Source organism: Squalius cephalus (genome assembly GCF_949319135.1).
Source record: "Squalius cephalus genome assembly, chromosome: 15".
NCBI lineage: Eukaryota > Metazoa > Chordata > Actinopteri > Cypriniformes > Leuciscidae > Squalius > Squalius cephalus.
In genome coordinates this window covers 33015301-33037142 of record NC_137136.1, presented here as the reverse complement: position 1 = coordinate 33037142, position 21842 = coordinate 33015301, and the positions used below count along the sequence as shown (strand labels likewise).

The 21842-nt window shown below is 41.9% G+C and overlaps 2 protein-coding genes across 2 annotated transcripts in view; one reads left to right on the top strand and one right to left on the bottom strand.

Annotated features, from left to right (window-relative positions):
* The window catches only part of lars2 (leucyl-tRNA synthetase 2, mitochondrial), a 131641-nt gene extending 123321 nt beyond the window's left edge, over window positions 1-8320 (bottom strand). Inside the window, exons 1-2 of the mRNA XM_079894226.1 lie at window positions 8121-8320; window positions 990-1189 (exon numbers count right to left, since the gene is read on the bottom strand). Coding sequence (XP_079750352.1) covers window positions 990-1172 — 183 coding nt within the window. The 5' untranslated portion in view covers window positions 1173-1189; window positions 8121-8320. The remainder of the gene's footprint in view (window positions 1-989; window positions 1190-8120) is intronic.
* Window positions 8321-20238: 11918 nt separating this feature from the next.
* On the top strand, window positions 20239-21633 carry LOC307172633 (uncharacterized protein; the record flags this gene model as incomplete). The annotated part of the gene is made up of 6 exons (XM_079895171.1): window positions 20239-20399; window positions 20485-20552; window positions 20635-20817; window positions 21072-21133; window positions 21215-21262; window positions 21469-21633. The coding sequence occupies 6 exons, from the start codon at window positions 20239-20241 to the stop codon at window positions 21631-21633; spliced, it is 687 nt and encodes a 228-aa protein (XP_079751297.1).
* Window positions 21634-21842: the final 209 nt, after the last annotated feature.

Genomic DNA, 21842 nt, shown 5'->3' with positions numbered 1-21842 from the left:
CTGTGTCATATTCATATCGTTTTCACTGTGCTGTATGTAAAATTAGCGTTACCTTGTCTTTATTTGAAAAAATATGATATCAGCACAAAATTACTTGATTACTGAGTGCCGTTACAATGTTTACTTTCTTTTTATTCACATATTCATATATTTCTAAACAATTACTTTGTGAAAAATACTGTAATAGGATTGCAAATTTAAGAACTTGCCATCTAAAGTATAAAAGCATGTTTATTTTAAGAATTTGTTTTATAATTTATTTAGAATTTATTAAAAATTGATCAAAATAAATATAGCCTATATAAAAATATCGGCTTTATATCGGCCATCGGCCACCCTGCTCTCTAAGATATCGGCATCGGCATCGGCCATCAAAAAACCAATATCGGTCGACCGCTAGCTCTGTTCTTACTTTTGATATATTGCATGTTCGGGTATTTATACAACAAAACATTCTGGGTGTCTTATGTCTAAACTTGAAATCAGTGTATTTTATGTAAACACTTACTTTAAAAAAAGTAGTATGTAAAAAAGTATTTACTATAACTATTCCATGTGGGAAATTTACTTAAATTTGAGTGCTAAAGAAAAAGGTCAATAAGTTTAACTTAAATAATATATTTAAATACGTTTTGTTGTCCTTAAAGATAAAGATGTATGGAAAATATGTCATTACAAAATTCTTTGAGTCAATAAATTGAAACTCAGTTAACTAAATATTTTGGTCCTTGTTCCTCACATAAAGCACATGTGACTTCAGTGGTCATTGTATGGAAAAAACTGCTTTAAGCTTATTCTAAAATTGTGTTAAGATTTTTTTTTCAGTCATACAGGTTTGGAACTGCATAAGATAAAAAAAATGTTTTGAATTCGACTGCAGTACCTATTTCGACCACTAGTTGTCATTCTTACAGACTGCACCTTTAATATGTTTCAATATTACAATCATCTACTGCACATCATCTCCAGTTCATCATGATGGGATGTACCTGGTGTGCCTGATCCCTCTTCCACTGCTCCTGGATCCGGGAGCTCCAGCTCTGCTCCACTCGACGCCGGGTCTCGGCCCTGTAGTCCCGCTCCCACACCCCAGATTCACTGAACAGACCCCGGATCAGCTGGACACGCGGCAGCGGCCTCCACGGGCACACGGTGACCCTCCACACAGACATCAGCGGGACCCTGGGACCTGCAGGAGCGCAGGAGGAGAGTGGTTACACTGGGAACTCGGACACTAAAGCGTGAGATAACTGTGTGGTCTGATGATTAATGCAAACACGTTCACCATCTCGGTATAAAACATTCCTTCATTTAAACAGATTGTCATGGCGTATTGTGCTCAGATGTCTGTTCTGTTGGAGAAACAAATAGACTGGGATATATTGCGGCGTAACTATGGCAACATGCCATACTGTAAGGTGGCAATAAACCTGTCCCCTTGGAAACAAGTGTTTTAACAGCTACAAAAACTTCTATACTGGTCACATTAAACATAAAAATAATTCACCAGCGCAATCTACACAAACACAATGCGTGTAGGGAGGCATTATTATGATTCAGTACAGAAAGGAGAAAGAGACTTACTTAGAATTGTTATTTTCTCATGAAAAAGTATTTTCCCTATGATTCATTCAAATCTGAGTAAAACTGGCTTCATCATTTCAGTTGAATGATAAAGCCTTGATTTTTATATTATGTTTTATAAAATGTTTTAAACATTACGTTTGCACATCTTTATTCTCTTTTGGATTTTAATTGATATTATGCATTAAGAAAAGACACCACAGGTGAATAGGAAATGTTTAACTAATTGAAATCACCGGTTGATTAACAGCACAAACGTAAACAATATGTAAAAAACTGCAGAACAGAAATCTGAACATTGGATATGGACAAGTCTTATTTTGTTGACAGATGAGAGTTCATGTTTTTGCAGAGAGGATCACTCCATAAACCCCATAAAATAATAACATGTTTTTATGAACAAAATGCACACGAATGGTGCATGAACAAACCCCTCAGGAAAAACCTTCAGAATATATAGATAAAAATAAATGTGCAAATATTGGTGTGTAACAAGTGAAGATTTTGAGAAAACAACCTTTAAAGATATGTATTGTAACTGAAATCTACAGATGCAAATAAATAAAGTGCAATCAAGCAAACACTTAAGTTAGTTTATTTCCACTAGTCTGAAAGAAGACAATATATGGAAGCAAAATTAAAAACATGTATATCAGGTTATCTGTCAAGTGTCAACCCGTTACCAGTAGCCATTGCTATGTTTCAACCACCAAAATTAATAATATTAAAGGTGCAGACTGTAAGAATGACAGCCAGTGGTCGAAATAGGTACTGCAGTCCAATTAATTAAAAAACATCAGAGACCGTTGATTCCCCGCCTCCTCAGACTCGACGCTCACGCGTGTCGCCAGTTTAAGCACACACAACAGCAACGAGCGCAACTGACAATGAAAGCCGAGGAGACTTACGACTGTAAGTTAAAGCCACACTGTGTAGGATTTTCTCCCATCTAGCGGTGAAATTGTATATGACTACCAACTGAATATTACTTTCTAGCCCCTCCCAATTCCGAGGGCGTTTTAACTCCTACGGTGGCCGTATTATTACAAATCTGACGGCAGTCGCGAGTAATCTCCCCCTCGCATTCGTCACGGCGCCACTGAGTGTAAAAGCGTGGAAGGCGAAGCTTGAATTTCCAGGTATGTCCCTCTTTGGCTAATGTATTTTCAAGATGGAGGTGCAACATGGCTGCCGCCGTTCGAGCGACTCGCTCGTATGTATTCTGAATGGCAGATTCTACGCTTACGAGAATACTTGATTAGTTGGTAGAAGTAATTACACATTAATGAGCACATGTCATTTTGAAAGAACAAAGTGTTTTTTGCTAAGAATCAACTTAAAAAATTACACAGTGTAGCTTTAATGAGTTAATTTATCAGTGTTTTAATTAGGGCTGTAATCTCCCAGTCGATTAGTCGATTATTTGGTCGATACGTTCTTGCTCGACCAAAATTCTGATTGGTCGATTTTTTGCCGCGTTCATTTCATTAGTTTTGCCGCATTCATTTCATCAGGTGGAAAGCACTAATTGCTAATGGGGGTGTTTTCAGAGCACCCCTGTTTCACAGGTAACAGTCTGTCTTCAGAACACCCCCATTGTTTTCACTTCTTTTGGATTAGCCCAACCCACTGGAGAAGAGAGACAGATTGAAGAAAGTAGGCTACTAGAAGGTTTGCTGAATATTTAGGGCCCAAGCCCTGAAAGGGCGAAGGCCCTATTGTTTCCGTAAGGATTTTTTTTTTTTTTTCATTATTTTTTTTTTTTTTGCCTTTTTGCCACTTTTGGGGCCCTTAACATGCTCAAAAACTCTTGAAATTTTGCACACACGTCAGAACCCGCGGCCATCAGGGCCGGGCTGAAGCTGGTACCGGGGCATGGCAGGGGGGCTCGACAGCGCCCCCTGGAATGGTGTCCGAAAACTTGGTCCATAAATCAAACACGCTTGCATGTAATAATATGAGACTCAGTACACATATAGATCTCATCGGGCCGAACAACTTTCGTGCTCTAAGTTTTACAAAAGCCCAACAGGAAGTCGGTTATTATACGTTGTTTGGAAAACGCATACAATGGAATGTGAAATACTCCTCCTAGGGAATTCATCCGATCGCCGCCAAACTCGGTGTGAATGAAGTCAAGACATTGAGGATGAATTCTTGCGAACAGATTTTTGATATCTCAAACGGTTTGGCCGTGGCGAGGAAACGAATTTATGGCGAATAATGGGACACAGGAAGTGTGTTATAACTTCTGCATACATTATCTGATCTTGCTGAAACTTCAGCAGTGTATTCGTTGTAAGAGGCCGATCACATGGATGTGACCTTTGTGAGTCAAAGTTATAGCGCCACCAACTGGCAACAGGAAGTGTGTCACTTTCAAAATGCTTTGAAATCACTTTCTTATTTTTACCCGATTTGCTTAAAACTGTATGTGTATAATGTAGACACATGGCAGATGTAGACCTGTGAAAGGATTATTGATATCTTAGATACTGTTGCCGTGGCAACGCATCAAACTTTAATATTCTTTTCGGATGCTTTTGAGACTCTTCACATGCTTGAAAATGCATGAAACTCGACAGACACATCACATTTATTATACAGTAGACATGTGCAAAGTTTCAGAAACGGGCGTGGTGGAATGGCTCAGTAGCGCCACCTTTAGTCAAAAATGGGGGCTTAGTTTTTACTAGAATCACAAAACTTGGTAGGTGTATTGTTCTCATCAAGCAGGACACCTTTCTAATTTACAGTCATAACCTCAGACCCACAGGAAGTCAGATATTTTGGTTTGAATGTGGATTTTCTGGAGAATTTTCTCTCTCTGTGTGTCTGTGTGTGTGGGGGGGGGGGGGGGGATTTGTCTATTCCATTTAATCTTTGTTTTTCAAGGTTTCAGGGGCTTTTGGGGCCCTTAACGTGCTCAAAAACTCTTGAAACTTTCCACACAGGTCAGAACCCACAGTCATCAGAGCCGGGCTGAAGCTGGTACCCGGGCATGGCAGGGGGGCTCAACAGCGCCCCCTTGGACACGGTCTGAAAACTTGGTCCATATATCAAACACGCTTGCATGAATTAATATGAAACTCGGTACACATATAGATCTCATCGGGCCGAACATCTTCCGCACTCTAAGTTATTAGCTCCGCCCAACGGGAAGTCGGCTATTATGGGTTGTTTGAAAAACGCATGCTGTGGAATTTAATGTACTCATCCTAGAGAATTCATCCAATCACCTCCAAACTCGGTCAGCATGAAGTCAAGACATTGAGGATGATAAATTCCGGACGGATTTTTGATATCTCAAACGGTTTGGCCGTGGCGAGGAAACAATGGCGAGAAAAGATAAAAACGAAGTGTTATAACTTCTGCATACATTAACTGATCTTGATGAAACTTCAGCAGTGTGTTCGTGGTAAGAGGCCAATCACATGTATGTAACTATTGTGAGTCAAAGTTATAGCGCCACCAACTGGCAGCAGGAAGTGTGTCACTTTCTAAATGCTTTTGACAAAAGTGAGGGGGTTAATTTTATGTACAGTCACAAAAATCAGTACACATATTGGTCTCATCGAGCCGGACAATTTTCTAATTTACAGTAATTAGCTCTGTGCAACAGGAAGTCAGATATTTTGGTTTGAATGTGGATTTCTTTGCAAAATCAGCCTCTGAATTTTTACCCACTCCTCTTAAGTGGTTTATTTTATTCCTACCAAACTTTTTCAACATGATGAAAATACATTAAAGATGCTAAATTGTAAACAGATAATAAATATCTCAAACGGTTTTGCTATGGCGAGGGATTAAAGTAATGTCAAAAAAGGAAACACTAAAAACCTCCTATCTTCTAAAAATGTAATTATACACCATTTATTTCTATATAAAATTATACAAATATCAGAACTAAACCCATTTTATTCTTTTTTTTTTCAATTTAATAATTGTTTATTTATTTTGTTACATATATATAATGTATTTTTTTTTTTTTGTTACATTTATTATATATATATATATATATATATATATATAGCTGCGAGCAGCGATGAGGGCCCAAGCCGGTGACACCGCCACCCCGGTGGCTTTAGTGTAACTAAAGGCACCAGGGTGGCGGTGCCACCGGCTTGGGCCCGCAATCGCTGCTCGCAGCTATATTATTACTTGATCTGGTTTGTTTAATAAACATTCTTTTTTTATTATATTGGACGTGCCTTTTGTGTTTAAGAGTAAAAGCTTTAAGTTAATAGTCTATTCGTGTCTCAGCTGCGAAGCTGAGCTCCTATGTTCAGCCTCGCTCTGTGCGAGCTGCAATGAAATGATAGTGTCTGTCAGTTATTATAATACATATGACAAAAACAATTGTCTAAATTATGTTGCATATTCCTCAAAAGTTCTTGTGATGATGATATCACTAGTTGACAACATAGTACTATTTTCGGAAATCATAGGCTATGATATTGCGTGCAGATGTACGTGAAGCAACGCTGCAGAGCCGACAGGCTCGTGTGTCAGACTCATTTCAGTGCAAAATAATTAGGTCAAAAACGATTTAACATACTGCAAATAGCCTACTAGTTTTTTATGTTTATTTCTAATTCATTTAGGCGGACAACAAGGCTACCAATTACTGCGCACAGTGCGCAGCTAATTAATTTAACGTTTTTTTTCCCTAACGTCATTTTTAGTCGAAACTTTCAGGACTTTAGTCGACCAAGATTTTCTTTGGTTGATTACAGCCCTAGTTTTAATATTCTCTCATTCATCAAGATTTTTAGATGGATATCGAGGCTTTTTAGGTTTTCTCTGACCCAGTTTGTTTGCTGGGTGCCATAACAACTGGTTTCCTGCCAACTGGCATGCCGAGGTGTCGAAATACTATTGGCTGAACTGGCAGTGGGCGGAGTCACACAGACCAAAACAAAAACAGACATTCCAACACAGAACGCACATTTCAAAGTAAAATAACTGGCTGTAGTTTTTGAACGAATCGTTCTAATGAAAGACTCAACGACTCACTCAGTCACTTCTGACGTCGCTCAAATGCCTCGTCAAGAGCGATCGTCATCGTGTAAAGCTGCGTCCCAATTCGCCTTTACACTACGTAGTTACACTACGCCATAAAAGTATGTACTCTTTTTGTGAAGAAAAGGTATTTACTTTTGAATGTGTAGCAAAAAAGTAGGCAAGCTTTGGGACATACTACTTCGTCATCTTTATCGGACGGATCTGTCACGTGCATCCTGTCACTTAAACTGCCCTGTCAACCATCGTGTCACAGTTCAAATCCTCTATTAAATCTAATTTAATTTCCTAACGTTTCAGAGAGAAATGTAGTAGCACGTTCATCTGCCAGTGGGTCTTTCATGGAGACTGTCCTCATGTGTTTGCAATTTGAATATAATAATGCATTTAAAAGTTGAACGGACGTCGCTCAAATGCCTCTGGGCGCAATTGGATAGACCTAAAACCAATCAGAGCGATCGTCATTGTGTAAAGCCCGCCTCAACATTTCTGATTGGTGCCGCGATTTCTAGGCCATGGAAATGGACTTGAATGAGCTCTTTGCCAGACTACTTCTCGAGCAAATCTGAATTTGCCGGAAGTTGTCTGTGTTTTCCCAGGCTACCACCTACGGGCAGGTTTTAGTATAATTTCATGTTAACTGTTTTTGTTTTCGGCCGTGATTGTAACAATATATCTGTTTAAAAAGACAGAATGCACTTTAAAATGAACTATTAGGAGCAAAATATGATATAACATTGTAAATGTAAATATTAGACTGTTTCTTTGAAACAGACCTTCGATTTGCAAGGACCACCTCTGCTATTTACGATCATATTGTTCCCATTAAAAAGTATTGAACAATTCCATAAATCAAAAACAAACTTTAAACATTACAACATCCATTAACTAGATTTCTCTTCTCTGATGACATGTTTACTGGCGCGAGGGCGGGGCAACCTGTCAATCACATGAGATCCACCACAGTCAGAGGTCACAGTAGGAATGAGGATCGCAACTTCCTTCTCATGCCGACTATAACTGGCCAGTCTGCATGAAACAGCATTTTAACTTTACAAAAGCACCTATTCCATTCAATGACCCAGTTATCAAACAGCTGCGAATCTGTGTGACGCACATGAGGCTCTTGAAATCATGGCGAGATGTTAAAGGACCAGAGTTTCTCTGACTGCCGCCCACAGGCTCTCAACACACACACACACACACACACACACACACAGCCTCGTGTTTGTGGAAGAGAAGTGAGGGAGATGTTCGCGTTGCTATGGTTACCCAGCTTGAAATATGGAAGATTCATTGTGATATTGGACTCCAATGACAACACGATGTTTAATGAGATGAGATTATGAATGTTAAAAGAGCCACACCAGCTCAGGTCTAATGCATTTGAACGTGCTATGTAGCCTTGCATTATTCTTAACAAAAGTATCAAGTTTTTCAGTGATAATGCCAGAATTTCTAGTAGCACACGAGGAAGACATCACCTGTCAAATGGTTCATCACGTTCTACTTACACGACAAGCATCGACGAACAATGGGACCTGTCCCGATATATTGCGATCCTTTCCGCGTGGTCTATATTACAAATCCATTCAAAGCTTCATTCTGGTGACGCATAAACACACGATACACTGACATTTGACAGACTCACACCGCTACACGGGCGCCGCCATATTGTTCAAATAGTGCAAACTTTATTTAAATCTCTATGCATGAAGCAATGACGCAGAATAGAAACACAGTAGAGTTTAGAAGTCAGTCGTATATGTAAGCCCGTTTCCGCCATATTTGAGTAAAGTGTGATGTAAGTCATAAGGACATTTTCAAAATGATGACTTATTATGTAATTGTATTGAGAGAATTAGCCTATACTCATAATGACTTAGCCCACCTATGCCAAAATAATGAGAAACTTGTTCGTAATGATGAATTATCAGTAATCTCCATAGTGTGAATGTGCATGCATTGAAGATCATTTATCCTCATGTTGTTTCAAATATGTATTTTTATATCTTTATATTTTGAGAAATGTCTGTGTCCAAAAACACATTGTGGGAATGAATGAGTGCACTCAATAGACACTACAAATGACTGTTCTTCACCTGTTTGGTGAAGGTCTGACAAACGGCCCAGGAGGAGTTTGAAAAAGTAGATTTTTTAACCAATTATAATGGTGGTAGATAAAGTTTTTAAATATTTGATTTACCATTGTTCAGTCTTAAAGCAAGGATTCAGAGGAAATCTGAACTTTGATTCCGACACAAACGGTTGAGGCGTTATTAGATAAAACATAAAGTTGCTTATTATAGTGCCACCATGTGGCATATTTTCAATAAATTCGGTACACATTCATTTTCACAAGGTGTACAAGTATGTAATTTTTTTGACTGTAGCCCGTTAAGATTTGATGTTATTAGCCGCTGAAATTGAATTGGCTGCTGGAGGCCATGTTTTTTAATTATCCTTGTCATATAGACCTTATGCGCCAGAGAAACAAGCGCACAGCCATCTTTAGAACTTTGTTTTTAAACTTCCGTTTTTGCTGTAGCACTGTATATTATGGCATTGCTGTCAAAGAGTAATTAGCTGGTGAAGTAGATTCATGTCACAGTCATGTTAAGTTTGTTTGGTTTTCATTCATGTCATGTGTTCCCTTTGTTCTAGTTTCCCACCACAATCTGTCACCATTCTTCACAGCTGTTCATCGTTTTAGTTAATCATCACTGTGTATTTAAGTTCCTCCCTTTGTCCTGTTCATTTGCCGGCTGTTGTTTGTGCACTAGCACACTGTTTCGTTTGTTGGCTTGTTATTCTGAGTTCATTATAAATCTTATGTTCTTTTATAATCATCTTTATTCTTCTGTGGATCTAAGCGTTACAGAACAACCGACCAAGATGGATTATGCAGCCAAACTGGCTGTGATTGCCTGTGAGAGCAAAGATTTATTTAACCTTCTCCACCAACTTTTTATGTCTCGCCATCACCTGCCCCTTCGACGATAAGACCCTCTAACTTCTATCATCCCCCGTGGACCTCCCTGACACCACTGGACTGAGCAGGAGAGAGGCGATCAGATCTGTTGTCTGGAGAACATCGCGCCATGGTCCAGAGCACAGCCGGACCCAGAGCCCGAATCACCTCCTTCGACCGCGGAGAACTCGTGTGTGCCCCCGCAGACGGAGAGCTACCCCCCTCCGCGACGAGTCAGCCAGAGCCCTAGGACAAGTGGCCAGGGCCGACCCTCGCCCCGGAAGAGGAGCCCCCAGTGTGTCTGACCGGGGTGTGAGCCTGCGACATCAGTGGCTGAGGGTATTCAAGTGGAAATAGAGACTGAGGACTGGCTAATTGACCTCAGCACAGAGATATCGTCTCTCACCCTATCCAACCCTAAACAGCACAGAGACCTGCATGGACTATGTATTCCCTTCGACCCTGTCAAGTCTCCATCTGCCTCCGTCACTGCCGTGCTCAGCCAGTCCTCCAGCCAGACCTCTGCTGGAAGTTTGCAGCCCTTTGCCATCTCTGGGAATGCCTTGCTGTGACGTCGAGCCGCAGGTCATGCAACCACCATCAGCTCCTGAGCGAGTGGATCTTGTGGCTCCGCCTCCAGCCTCTGATCACCTCACTCCGTCTCGGCCTGTCGGCTCAGCCTTGGCTCCTCCCACCTTTGGCTCCACCAGACACCCTGAATGAAACCCACAGGTAATATCTAAAACAAAAGGTTTTATAGCAGTGAATGACATTTCTTATCTGTTTCAGAGGGGGATGGCTGATGACTGGATCGCTGGAGAAGACTGAAGACTGAAGATTAGCTGATAGGATCACACAGGTAAGTGTCTCAGCATCAGGTAATCAGGCAAGTAGTTCGGATTAGGAACAACAAGACCAGACAAATGGTGAACTGACTAGTGAGTTTAAATAAAAGGTGCTGATGAGGTGTGGTGATTGTGGAGTGTGAGCAGGTGTGAGCCAGGAGGGATTCTGGGAAACGTAGTGTGCTGAGGTGACTGGACTGGTGAATGGTGATCTTGCTGAGGTGACTGGACTGGTGAATGGTGATCGTGACAGAATCCACCCAGGGAGGGAGGGCAGGCGCCCTGGTGCTGGATGGGATGGCCAGTGGGGAGCAGGGGACTAGGGCGGTGTGGGCCAGATGAGTAACCTCCAGGGTGGCACTGTCGATACATGGAGCCAGGGAGGCGCCAGTAGCTCACGGAGCCATGGTGGTGAAGGTAGCTGAAGGGGGCATTGCAGTGTAGGTAGCTCAGGGGGCCATGAGTCAGTAACTCAGGAGATGTGAGCATAGGAGCTTCTATCAGCCGCCGTGGCCGGGACACAGGAGACAGGAGAACAGGAGGTTCCATCGCCCACTCTGCCCATGGCGAGGAGGCTAGAAATGGTCATCCTGACCGCAATATAGGAGCAGGATGGAAAGGAGGTTTGGCTATCCTTCGTGGCCGAGACAAGGGAACTTGAGGCGGGAACGGCCACCTCAGCTGTGTGGGTATGGATGGAGACAGACACCGGGTTGTGCTCTGGAAACTTCTGCACAGGGTTATCCTCCCGAGAGAGTTCGGGGAATTGAGCAGGCTCTTGACTGGGTTCGGGGAATTGAGCAGGCTCCTGGCTGTGCTCGGGGGAAATTAGCTGATTCTGGAGTGGACTCTTGACTGAACTCATGAGCGGACTCGTGTATGAACTCTGGAGCATGAGTGGGCTCTTGAGCTGACTCATGAGTTAGAGTAGCCTCGGGAGTGGACTCATGGTCAGGAGTTAAATCTCGGACGGACTCATAGACTGGACTGATTTCTGGAGTGAACTCACAGGAAGGAGCGGGCTTTGGAGCAGACTCATTGACTGGAGTTGACTCTGATACAGGCTCAGGGGTTAGAGCGGGCTCAGATACAGGCTCAGGGGTTATAGAGTGGGCTCAGATACAGGCTCAGGGGTTATAGAGTGAGCTCAGATACAGGCTCAGGGGTTATAGAGTGAGCTCAGATACAGGCTCAGGGATTAGAGCGGGCTCTGATACAGGCTCAGGGGTTATAGAGTGAGCTCAGATACAGGCTCAGGGGTTAGAGTGAGCTCAGATACAGGCTCAGGGGTTATAGAGTGAGCTCAGATACAGGCTCAGGGGTTAGAGCGGGCTCAGATACAGGCTCAGGGGTTAGAGAGAGCTCAGATACAGGCTCAGGGGTTAGAGCGGGCTCAGATACAGGCTCAGGGGTTATAGAGTGAGCTCAGATACAGGCTCAGGGGTTAGAGTGAGCTCAGATACAGGCTCAGGGGTTATAGAGCGGGCTCAGATACAGGCTCAGGGGTTATAGAGTGAGCTCAGATACAGGCTCAGGGGTTATAGGACGGGCTCAGATACAGGCTCAGGGGTTATAGAGTGAGCTCAGATACAGGCTCAGGGGTTGGAGTGGGCTCAGATACAGGCTCGGGTTATAGAGTGAGCTCAGATACAGGCTCAGGGATTAGAGCGGGCTCTGATACAGGCTCAGGGGTTATAGAGTGAGCTCAGATACAGGCTCAGGGGTTATAGAGTGAGCTCAGATACAGGCTCAGTGGTTAGAGTGGGCTCAGATACAGGCTCAGGGGTTATAGAGTGAGCTCAGATACAGGGTCAGGGATTAGAGCGGGCTCAGATACAGGTTCAGGGGTTAGAGAGTGAGCTCAGATACAGGCTCAGGGGTTATAGAGCGGACTCAGATACAGGCCTCAGGGGTTATAGAGTGAGCTCAGATACAGGCTCAGGGATTAGAGTGAGCTCAGATACAGGCTCAGGGGTTAGAGCGGGCTCAGATACAGGCTCAGGGGTTAGAGCGGGCTCAGATACAGGCTCAGGGATTAGAGTGAGCTCAGATACAGGCTCAGGGGTTATAGAGTGGGCTCAGATACAGGCTCAGGGGTTAGAGCGGGCTCAGATACAGGCTCAGGGGTTATAGAGTGAGCTCAGATACAGGCTCAGGGGTTAGAGCGGGCTCAGATACAGGCTCAGGGGTTATAGAGTGAGCTCAGATACAGGCTCAGGGATTAGAGTGAGCTCAGATACAGGCTCAGGGGTTTATAGAGTGAGCTCAGATACAGGCTCAGGGGTTAGAGCAGGCTCAGATACAGGCTCAGGGGTTATAGAGTGAGCTCAGATACAGGCTCAGGGATCAGTGATGCGCGGGTTGATCCGAAATGAGCGGGTGCCTGCGGTCACCCGCGGTTACCCGCGGTTACGAGTCATCCAAAAATATTTTTAATGATATTCGGGTCGCGGTCGGTCGGGTCGTTTGAAATAAAGATGCCAATTAAACCTTTGTAATTTATATAGTACAAGAGAGCATATGAGCGGAGTGGAGCGGTGAGAATCTCCGCTCATCATCGCTCACGGAAATGTTCGCTCCCCCGCTCAAAGCTACATCAGGCCGCTCCGCTCATCATCGCTCAGCGCTCAACGCAGTTTGCTCCGCGCTCCACTCAAATCGCCCCCCGCTCGCTCCAAAAAACGAAAAAAAAATAAATAAATCTACATGTATATAACTTTTAGCTTAGACCACAGCCTTACCTCCTAAAGAACTAATGAGCAACAACAACATTTTTCAAATAGAAATGTTTTATTTCAAATTACAAATTAGACCTATGTAAGAAGGAATATAGCCTACGTACACAAAGTCCTGTAAAATTAAACGAATAAATGGGCCTAATAATATAAATAACAATTATATAAACAAAAATATAGCCTACATACAAATTTTAAAAGTAAATTTAGCCTACTATTAGGCCAGAATTTTGATAAGTGAACTTTTGCGCAACGCGCACGATTAAAATTTAAATGGGCGTATCCATTGTACACACAAACTGCTGTAAAATAAAAAGAATAAATGGGCCTAATAATATAAATAAAATTTATATAAATATATATATAATTTATTTATATGAAAAAATATACATTAACGTTTTAAAAGTAGGCTAAATTAGCCTAACTATTAGGCCAACATTCTTATAACTGAACTTTTGCGCAGCGCGCAGGATTAAAATTTAAATGGGCTTGTATCAATTGTTTGAATATTACGCTATATTTAATTTACTTTGTTACAGGTTACCATATTCAATTTGCTAACCTTTTGCTTTCTTCCCAGCGTGTTCACATCACACTGCATGTTTACGAGAGATGTGTCTTTTTAGATTCCAAAATTAATCTTTACTGACTGGAATGATGTCTCCACATTCGTTTTCTTCTACCACATTATAGTTAGTTTTATATTATAGTAGCCTACACCTGTGACTTCTTATTTTCCTTTTTGAAGTAGCCTACTTTTTTAACTCCATTATTGAGCCGAGTTTTGACTTAAAATAGAATTCATCTTGCAGTCATCAACAGTAAGACTGAGTCAGGCTTGACTGAGCATGCTTCAGAATCGTGGTGTGCGCGGAGCAAAATTGGAGCGGGAAATAGGGCGACGCTCCGTCCTTTTAAAAATGCCGCTCTGCGCTCTGTCCAAAAATGCGGGTCAGGAAGCGGGTCGGGTACAATATTTTCTACTTTTCTTTTTGCGGTCCGAGTTGCGGGCGGGTTAGTTGAAAACGTCGGTCGGGTGAGGGTTGTTTATACATTGACCCGCGCATCACTGTCAGGGATTAGAGTGAGCTCAGATACAGGCTCAGGGGTTATAGAGTGAGCTCAGATACAGGCTCAGGGGTTATAGAGTGAGCTCAGATACAGGCTCAGGGGTTATAGGACGGGCTCAGATACAGGCTCAGGGGTTATAGAGTGAGCTCAGATACAGGCTCAGGGGTTATAGAGTGAGCTCAGATACAGGCTCAGGGGTTAGAGCGGGCTCAGATACAGACTCAGGGGTTATAGAGTGACCTCAGATACAGGCTCAGGGGTTAGAGTGGGCTCAGATACAGGCTCAGGGGTTATAGAGTGAGCTCAGATACAGGCTCAGGGGTTATAGAGTGAGCTCAGATACAGGCTCAGGGGTTAGAGTGGGCTCAGATACAGACTCAGGGGTTATAGAGTGAGCTCAGATACAGGCTCAGGGGTTAGAGCGGGCTCAGATACAGGCCCAGGGGTTAGAGCGGGCTCAGATACAGGCTCAGGGATTAGAGCGGGCTCTGATACAGGCTCAGGGGTTAGAGTGAGCTCAGATACAGGCTCAGGGGTTATAGAGTGAGCTCAGATACAGGCTCAGGGGTTAGAGTGGGCTCAGATACAGGCTCAGGGGTTATAGAGCGGGCTCAGATACAGGCTCAGGGGTTAGAGCGGGCTCAGATACAGGCTCAGGGGTTATAGAGTGAGCTCAGATACAGGTTCAGGGGTTAGAGAGGGCTCAGATACAGGCTCAGGGGTTAGAGCGGGCTCAGATACAGGCTCAGGGGTTAGAGCGGGCTCAGGTACAGGCTCAGGGGTTAGAGCGGGCTCTGATACAGGCTCAGGGGTTAGAGCGGGCTCAGGTACAGGCTCAGGGGTTAGAGCAGGCTCAGATACAGGCTCAGGGGTTAGAGCGGGCTCAGATACAGGCTCAGGGGTTAGAGTGGGCTCAGATACAGACTCAGGGGTTATAGAGTGAGCTCAGATACAGGCTCAGGGGTTAGAGCGGGCTCAGATACAGGCTCAGGGGTTAGAGTGAGCTCAGATACAGGCTCAGGGGTTAGAGCGGGCTCTGATACAGGCTCAGGGGTTATAGAGTGAGCTCAGATACAGACTCAGGGGTTATAGAGTGAGCTCAGATACAGGCTCAGGGGTTAGAGTGGGCTCAGATACAGACTCAGGGGTTATAGAGTGAGCTCAGATACAGGCTCAGGGGTTAGAGCGGGCTCAGATACAGGCTCAGGGGTTAGAGTGAGCTCAGATACAGGCTCAGGGGTTAGAGCGGGCTCAGATACAGGCTCAGGGGTTAGAGTGGGCTCAGATACAGGCTCAGGGGTTAGAGTGGGCTCAGATACAGGCTCAGGGATTAGAGTGGGCTCAGATACAGGCTCAGGGGTTAGAGTGAGCTCAGATACAGGCTCAGGGGTTAGAGTGGGCTCAGATACAGGCTCAGGGATTAGAGTGGGCTCAGATACAGGCTCAGGGGTTAGAGTGAGCTCAGATACAGGCTCAGGGGTTAGAGTGAGCTCAGATACAGGCTCAGGGGTTATAGAGTGAGCTCAGATACAGGCTCAGGGGTTAGAGCGGGCTCTGATACAGGCTCAGGGGTTATAGAGTGAGCTCAGATACAGGCTCAGGGGTTAGAGCAGGCTCAGGTACAGGCTCAGGGGTTATAGAGCGGGCTCAGATACAGGCTCAGGGGTTAGAGCGGGCTCAGGTACAGGCTCAGGGGTTAGAGTGAGCTCAGATACAGGCTCGGGCTGGACGGGTTCGATACTGAACGAACCCGATTTCTCTCACTGGAATGGACTCAGAGATTTGACTTACTGGAACGGACTCTGGACGAAGAGAACCGATGAGTGGAGTGCTTCCTTGAAGCCGCCCTCATGGATATGAGGGGAGGGTCTGCTAATTTAGATATTTGGCCCACACTGTTGTATACAACCTTCAGAGCACAGTGAAAGGCTGGGGATGTTTCTTTCCTGGACCGGGGAATGTGAGGATACTCAGGAGTGACGGCAATGATGGTTGGAGAAACTAGTGGTTCTTTAACTAGAACTGACTGTATGGTGGAATCAGGACAGACAGAGACAAGGGAACATGTGATGGTTTCTCTGTAGTTTTAAGATGATAAACACATTTATTAAGAACATCTGTTGTTTAATAAATTGGCTACCTTGACTTGAAGCAGTTATATTTGTGTCTGGTGGTATTAAAAGTCAAATTTGAAATACCACCAAATGCAAATATATATACAAATGTCTCACAAATATTATTACAAAATGTCTTAATTTATAAGACATTTTTAAAGAAAATGTATTACATTTTGTAAGAACATTTGTAAGAAAATTTATAATACATTTTGTAAGAACATTTGTAAGATATTTTGTAAGAAAATGTATAATAAATGTATATTTATATTTATAATGCACTGTTACCATAGAGTTTCATAGTGCATTATCTTTCAGAAACAAACAAACAAACACCCAAACAACAATACCAAATGTAGTTATTAAATGTGTTGTTATTTTGTGTGTTTTTGCTGTGTAGTGCCGCCTGTCTTGGCGAGTATATTGACTCAAACACGGACGGTTACTGTATGTCTGCAGTGAACGTAAACAGTCGAAAGAGAATTTAGATGTGTGTATTGTGTGTCAGGTCTTAAAGTGACAGCAGACCTTCTGGCTTATGCTGTTCATGTTAATCAAACATATCAGTGCATTTTACATTATTCAAATACACAAGTAGTCAATAAAATTTCAGCATAATTCATGAATGCTTAATTAGGAGTTTATAACAATATAAATACGGACATCAGTTATCATTGTCAGATATTAATTAATTAATTATTTTAGTTGTAAGGTTTATTCTTCTGTGATAAATTAATTTGTACCTAATAAAAAGGCAGTTTAAATAATGAATCATATATTATTATTATTATTATTATTATTATTAATAGCATCATTAATAGCATTATTATTATTGGGGTCTTCAGTCATTTGTTTTGTAAAGTATTTTTGCATTGCATTATTACTATATTATCATTTGTACAAATATATTATTACAATTTTTGCTGGCTAAAAAAAACATGCAATCATAGTGCACCAATAACCTGCTTGTTTTTGTACACCATATGTTATTAATGTTCAAAAACACTAAAGCCCCGTAGCCTTTTGAACTGATAATATATTTATTAAAGTGTTAGTTTCTTAGTTTCAGCTCTACAAACACACACACACACACACACACACACATCTTATCTTATGCCAGTAAACATTTTTACAGATGGTTTCTGGGACTTCTCTTTCAGTCTAACCGTGAGAGGGGGTGATTTGGTGGTCAGTTGTCTTTTCATGACACCAGTTTGTTGCTGTAACCCATTTTGTCAAACGATTCAAGATTTACTGCTGTAAAAAAAACACAAAAAAACCGTTATATTTCAAAATATACATTTCAGTTGAATCACCTAATCGTCCACATGAGCCATTGCTGCTTTTATTGCTGCAATTATTGCTGCTTGTGGCTATTTTTTATTTGTGTATTTTTTATTATATTATTGTAACATATTGAATGTTCTTAATCTTTGAAATGGACACTTAAGCATTAAAATGAGTGACACAGTTTTCTGTCACAGCTGCCAGGCATGAAAATTCAGTGTTGGATGTTTTTCCCTGTTACCTTAGCAACCCTTTTATCTCTCAATAGCAGATTGTTTACTGCTGAAGCATTTAGATTTGTGAAATCGGGAGTGAATCACACACAGGCTCCGTTTCACACCAGATGAAACAGAGCATTGACTCCTTTACTGTAAGGTCACAGAAGTTCATATCTTCACCCCCAACGGCTCTGTGCTCTCGAAAGTATCCAACTGCGGTGAAACTGCACCTGATGATTAGATTTGTTTTGTTTATATGTAAGGTTGACCTATTGTGCCCTTTTACCAAGTCTTGATTTTGTTTTTGGGCTCTACTAGAACAGGTTTTCATGCTTGAATGTTAAAAAAGCACATTATTTTTCACATATTCTCCATTGTTGCGGCTCCTCTCTTCCCAGTCTGTCAGTAACGCTCTGTTTAGTTCCTGTCTCTATGAAGCCACTCCTCCTGAAAAGCACACTGTGCTCTGATTGGTCGGCTGGATCAGTGTGTTGTGATTGGTCAAGCGTTTTGAGCGTGTTTGGGAAATGTCCCGCCCCTTACCATAACCGCCACACACTACTAATGCTGCATTCCTGGCAGGTTCGTATCGCCTGCGATAATTAATGCGATATGGCTCAGCTTGTCAGTGAACTACGGCTCTTTATAGTAAATGCCGCTCAATCTGAAAGCAGGTGATGGCAATTTACTACTAATCAAGGAACCGGCTTTACTGACGAGATGCGCCTAACAATGTCATGCGATATATCGCCCAGCCCTAGGTACAGGCATTGTGCAGTGAATGATTTAGAATAAAACATTGCAGTCAAGTTGAAAATAATGTCCTATTGTCTGCACTGGGTAAAAGTTGGTCTCAGCAGCATTGTGATTTTTTTTAATTCTCCTAAAAGAACTATTACTGCTAATTAGGAGAAATTTTTGTGGTAAGATTATGGGCCCTATCATACACCCGGTGCAGGGTTTTTTGCTAGTTTCAGCCCGACACAGTTATCATTTTCATGTCCTGCGCCACGTTTTTTAAATAGCAAATGCATTTGCGCCTTCATGGGCTGGTCTGAAAACCACCGTAGCTTTTAAAGGGAATAGGAGATGAGACTCTGATTGGTTTATTGCATGTTACGCCCAAAACACACCCATCGCTCATTGAGAGAATAGGGACAACCCTTTAAGACCATGCGCCGCCTACCATTTTCCCCGTCGTTAAACTAGCAAAAGTGGATTCGGACGCACTAAAGAGCACTTGTGCAGCGTGCTTTAGACCATGCACTTAGATCATTAAAACAGGGCCCTTAATGTTTCGTGAATACGGCCCCTGGTCTCTTCGGGAAGCTGGTTCCAGCTTCAGCATATTAGCTAAAAGCGGACTCGCCTTGCTTTGAGTAAACCCTTGGACTGTACTGACTTGATCCTGAAGATCTGAGTGATCTCATATTGAAGTATCAGCATGAACTCTCTTGTAATTATGGTCATCCCTCTGTTCTGATTAAATGGACGTTTACCCAGCATCATTTCTTCTGCTTTCCAACCCTAGAGGCATAAACGTGAAAGAAAGAAAGAAAGAAAGAAAGAAAGAAAGAAAGAAAGAAAGAAAGAAAGAAAGAAAGAAAGAAAGAAAGAAGGAAAACAGTACAAAAACCCTTGAAAGCTAAGAGTATAGATAATTGTTCATTTTGTTAGTGATGTTTGCTAAGGTCTAGTCAAGTCATCTTCATTTATATAGCGCTTTTTACAATACAGATTGTTTCAAAGCAGCTTTACAGAGATAACAAGAAAATAATGCGACAAAGTTTGTTTCTTGAGAAAATAGCGTTAAAGTCCAGCATAAGTTCAGTGATGGTTCATTTTTGTTGCAAAAAAAGATATTAATTTTGTTCATTTATATCCAGCTCAGTTCAGTTCTCATATAATGGTGTCAATGCAGGCAGATCAGTAATATTGTTGATGGTAACCATCACTATTACTATTACACAGGGTTAGAAGTAGCCCATACAAATAATAATAATGTAGTGAAGTTTGTGTTAGCAAACATCAGTGATTACCGTCATATACTGTATATTATACAATAACTTAATTATAGAAGCAACATGCACAGATAGATGTGATTAGATCCGACCATTCTGCCTCAGTGTTATGAAGATCTCTTAGTCAGGTCGTGAACTGGGGCCCGTTCTTATACGTTGCTTAAAACATCCGAGATCAAATTACACATCCAAGATGATATCATTGTGCTAATCATGATCCGACTAATTAGGTTCTTCGAACACACTTGCCGGATATTATTATAGCTGGATTGAGTTATCTGAGATAACTGCGCGTTCATGCGCTGGTTAAAAGGGGATATGTATCGCTAGTAGAAACATTGATCAGCAACGCTGCTATCGGCTGCTCACCATGGCCAAAGAGCGCGCTCAGTTTTTCTCCTCAGCAGAGCAAAAGTTATTGCTTGACGGTTATGCAGAATATGAAACCTTAATTAAAACGCCAGGGAACACCTCAAAGTGTGCAAAAGCAAGGAGAGAGGGCTGGCAAAAAGTAGCAGACAAATTAAACACGTAAGTGCTCACCATGTTATGGTTCTATCACTTATTACAGTATATATTCTTGTATTTTAATAATTTCATAATTGCTTAATGTCAGAGCCACCTCAGGACCCACTAGAACATGGGAACAAGTAAAAGTGAAGTACAAGAATATTCTTCAAAATGGTAATCTTATACTTCTACTGTTCTTTGTCTCTTTTACAAAAGAAAAACACCGTTAAATGATGTGTTTGTCTGTTTATAACAGCAACCAAGAAAAAGGCTGAGCTGAAAAAAACAGGTGGTGGTCCTGCTCCCCCACATTACACCCCGGCAGAAGAGCTGGCCCTGGGGTTAAAGGTGAACCGACCCGTTGTGGAGGGCATCCCTGGGGGCAGCTCTTCCTCAGACCCACAGCCAGGGACCAGTAGCAGCAACTCCTTCATTACTGGTAAATGAGCTTTAAATGATCTTGCTACACTGTAAAATAATTCTTTGCTGCATTAAATTAAGTAGGCCTATATAATCCAAATGGCTGGTCCAGTAATTTCAACTGTTAAATATTGAGTAGTGATCAGTTGCTTTGACTTGTGAAGGTGAAAACTGCTGAACTTAATGTAAGAATATTTTGCCATGAGTTATTGATCACATTTGTTCATATAGTGTAGTTCATTGTAATGCCATTGTGTTTCCTCTTTTGTGCAGTTTTACACTATACACCAACACCTTTACCTGTTCCCAAGAAAGTGGTGGCCGAAGCATGTGCAGTAAGTGGACTTTTTCTAACTTTACATCAAAAGGGAAGAAAGTGCAACACTTTGTAACGCCCATTTGTTTCCATTGCACAGGACAGTGAAGAAACCCTCTCAGATGACTGTCCTTTGGAGGAATTACTTGTAAGTGCATAAATAACTTTACTTAATTTATAGTTGTGTACATATTATTTCTGACTGCAATATGAGTTGCAGAAGGAAAGGCCTTCTGCACAAAGTGATACAGAGGTGGGCAGTGTATAGCCTACTTTACTTTTTATTTTTGTTGCATGAGGCTTGTGTTGACAGTGATTTTTTTTTATATATTTTTTTATCCAAACATGGCACAGGGTGATATCCGTACGCTATATAAACGGAGTCTACAACAGAAAATTGAGTATTTTGACCTGAAAAAACAAAAATTATTGGGAGAAATAGAACTTGACACCTTAAAGAAGAAAAAACTGGCTCTAGAGATTGAGTTGCTTCAAAAGGAACTTCAGAGTAAGTGCTAATACACTATTTCACACAGAGTACTATTGCTGACCTTGCATAACAATATATCTTATTGCAGGCAAAAGATGACCATCACTGGCTTTTCTTGACAAAGAATAATTGAAATAAAACTCAAGGAGCTAAGCATGTTGTCTTGTCTTCTATTCATTTAATGAAGGTTTTTGTTTGTAAAAAAAAAAATGGTGTTCCACAATTCTGTCCCGTGCAG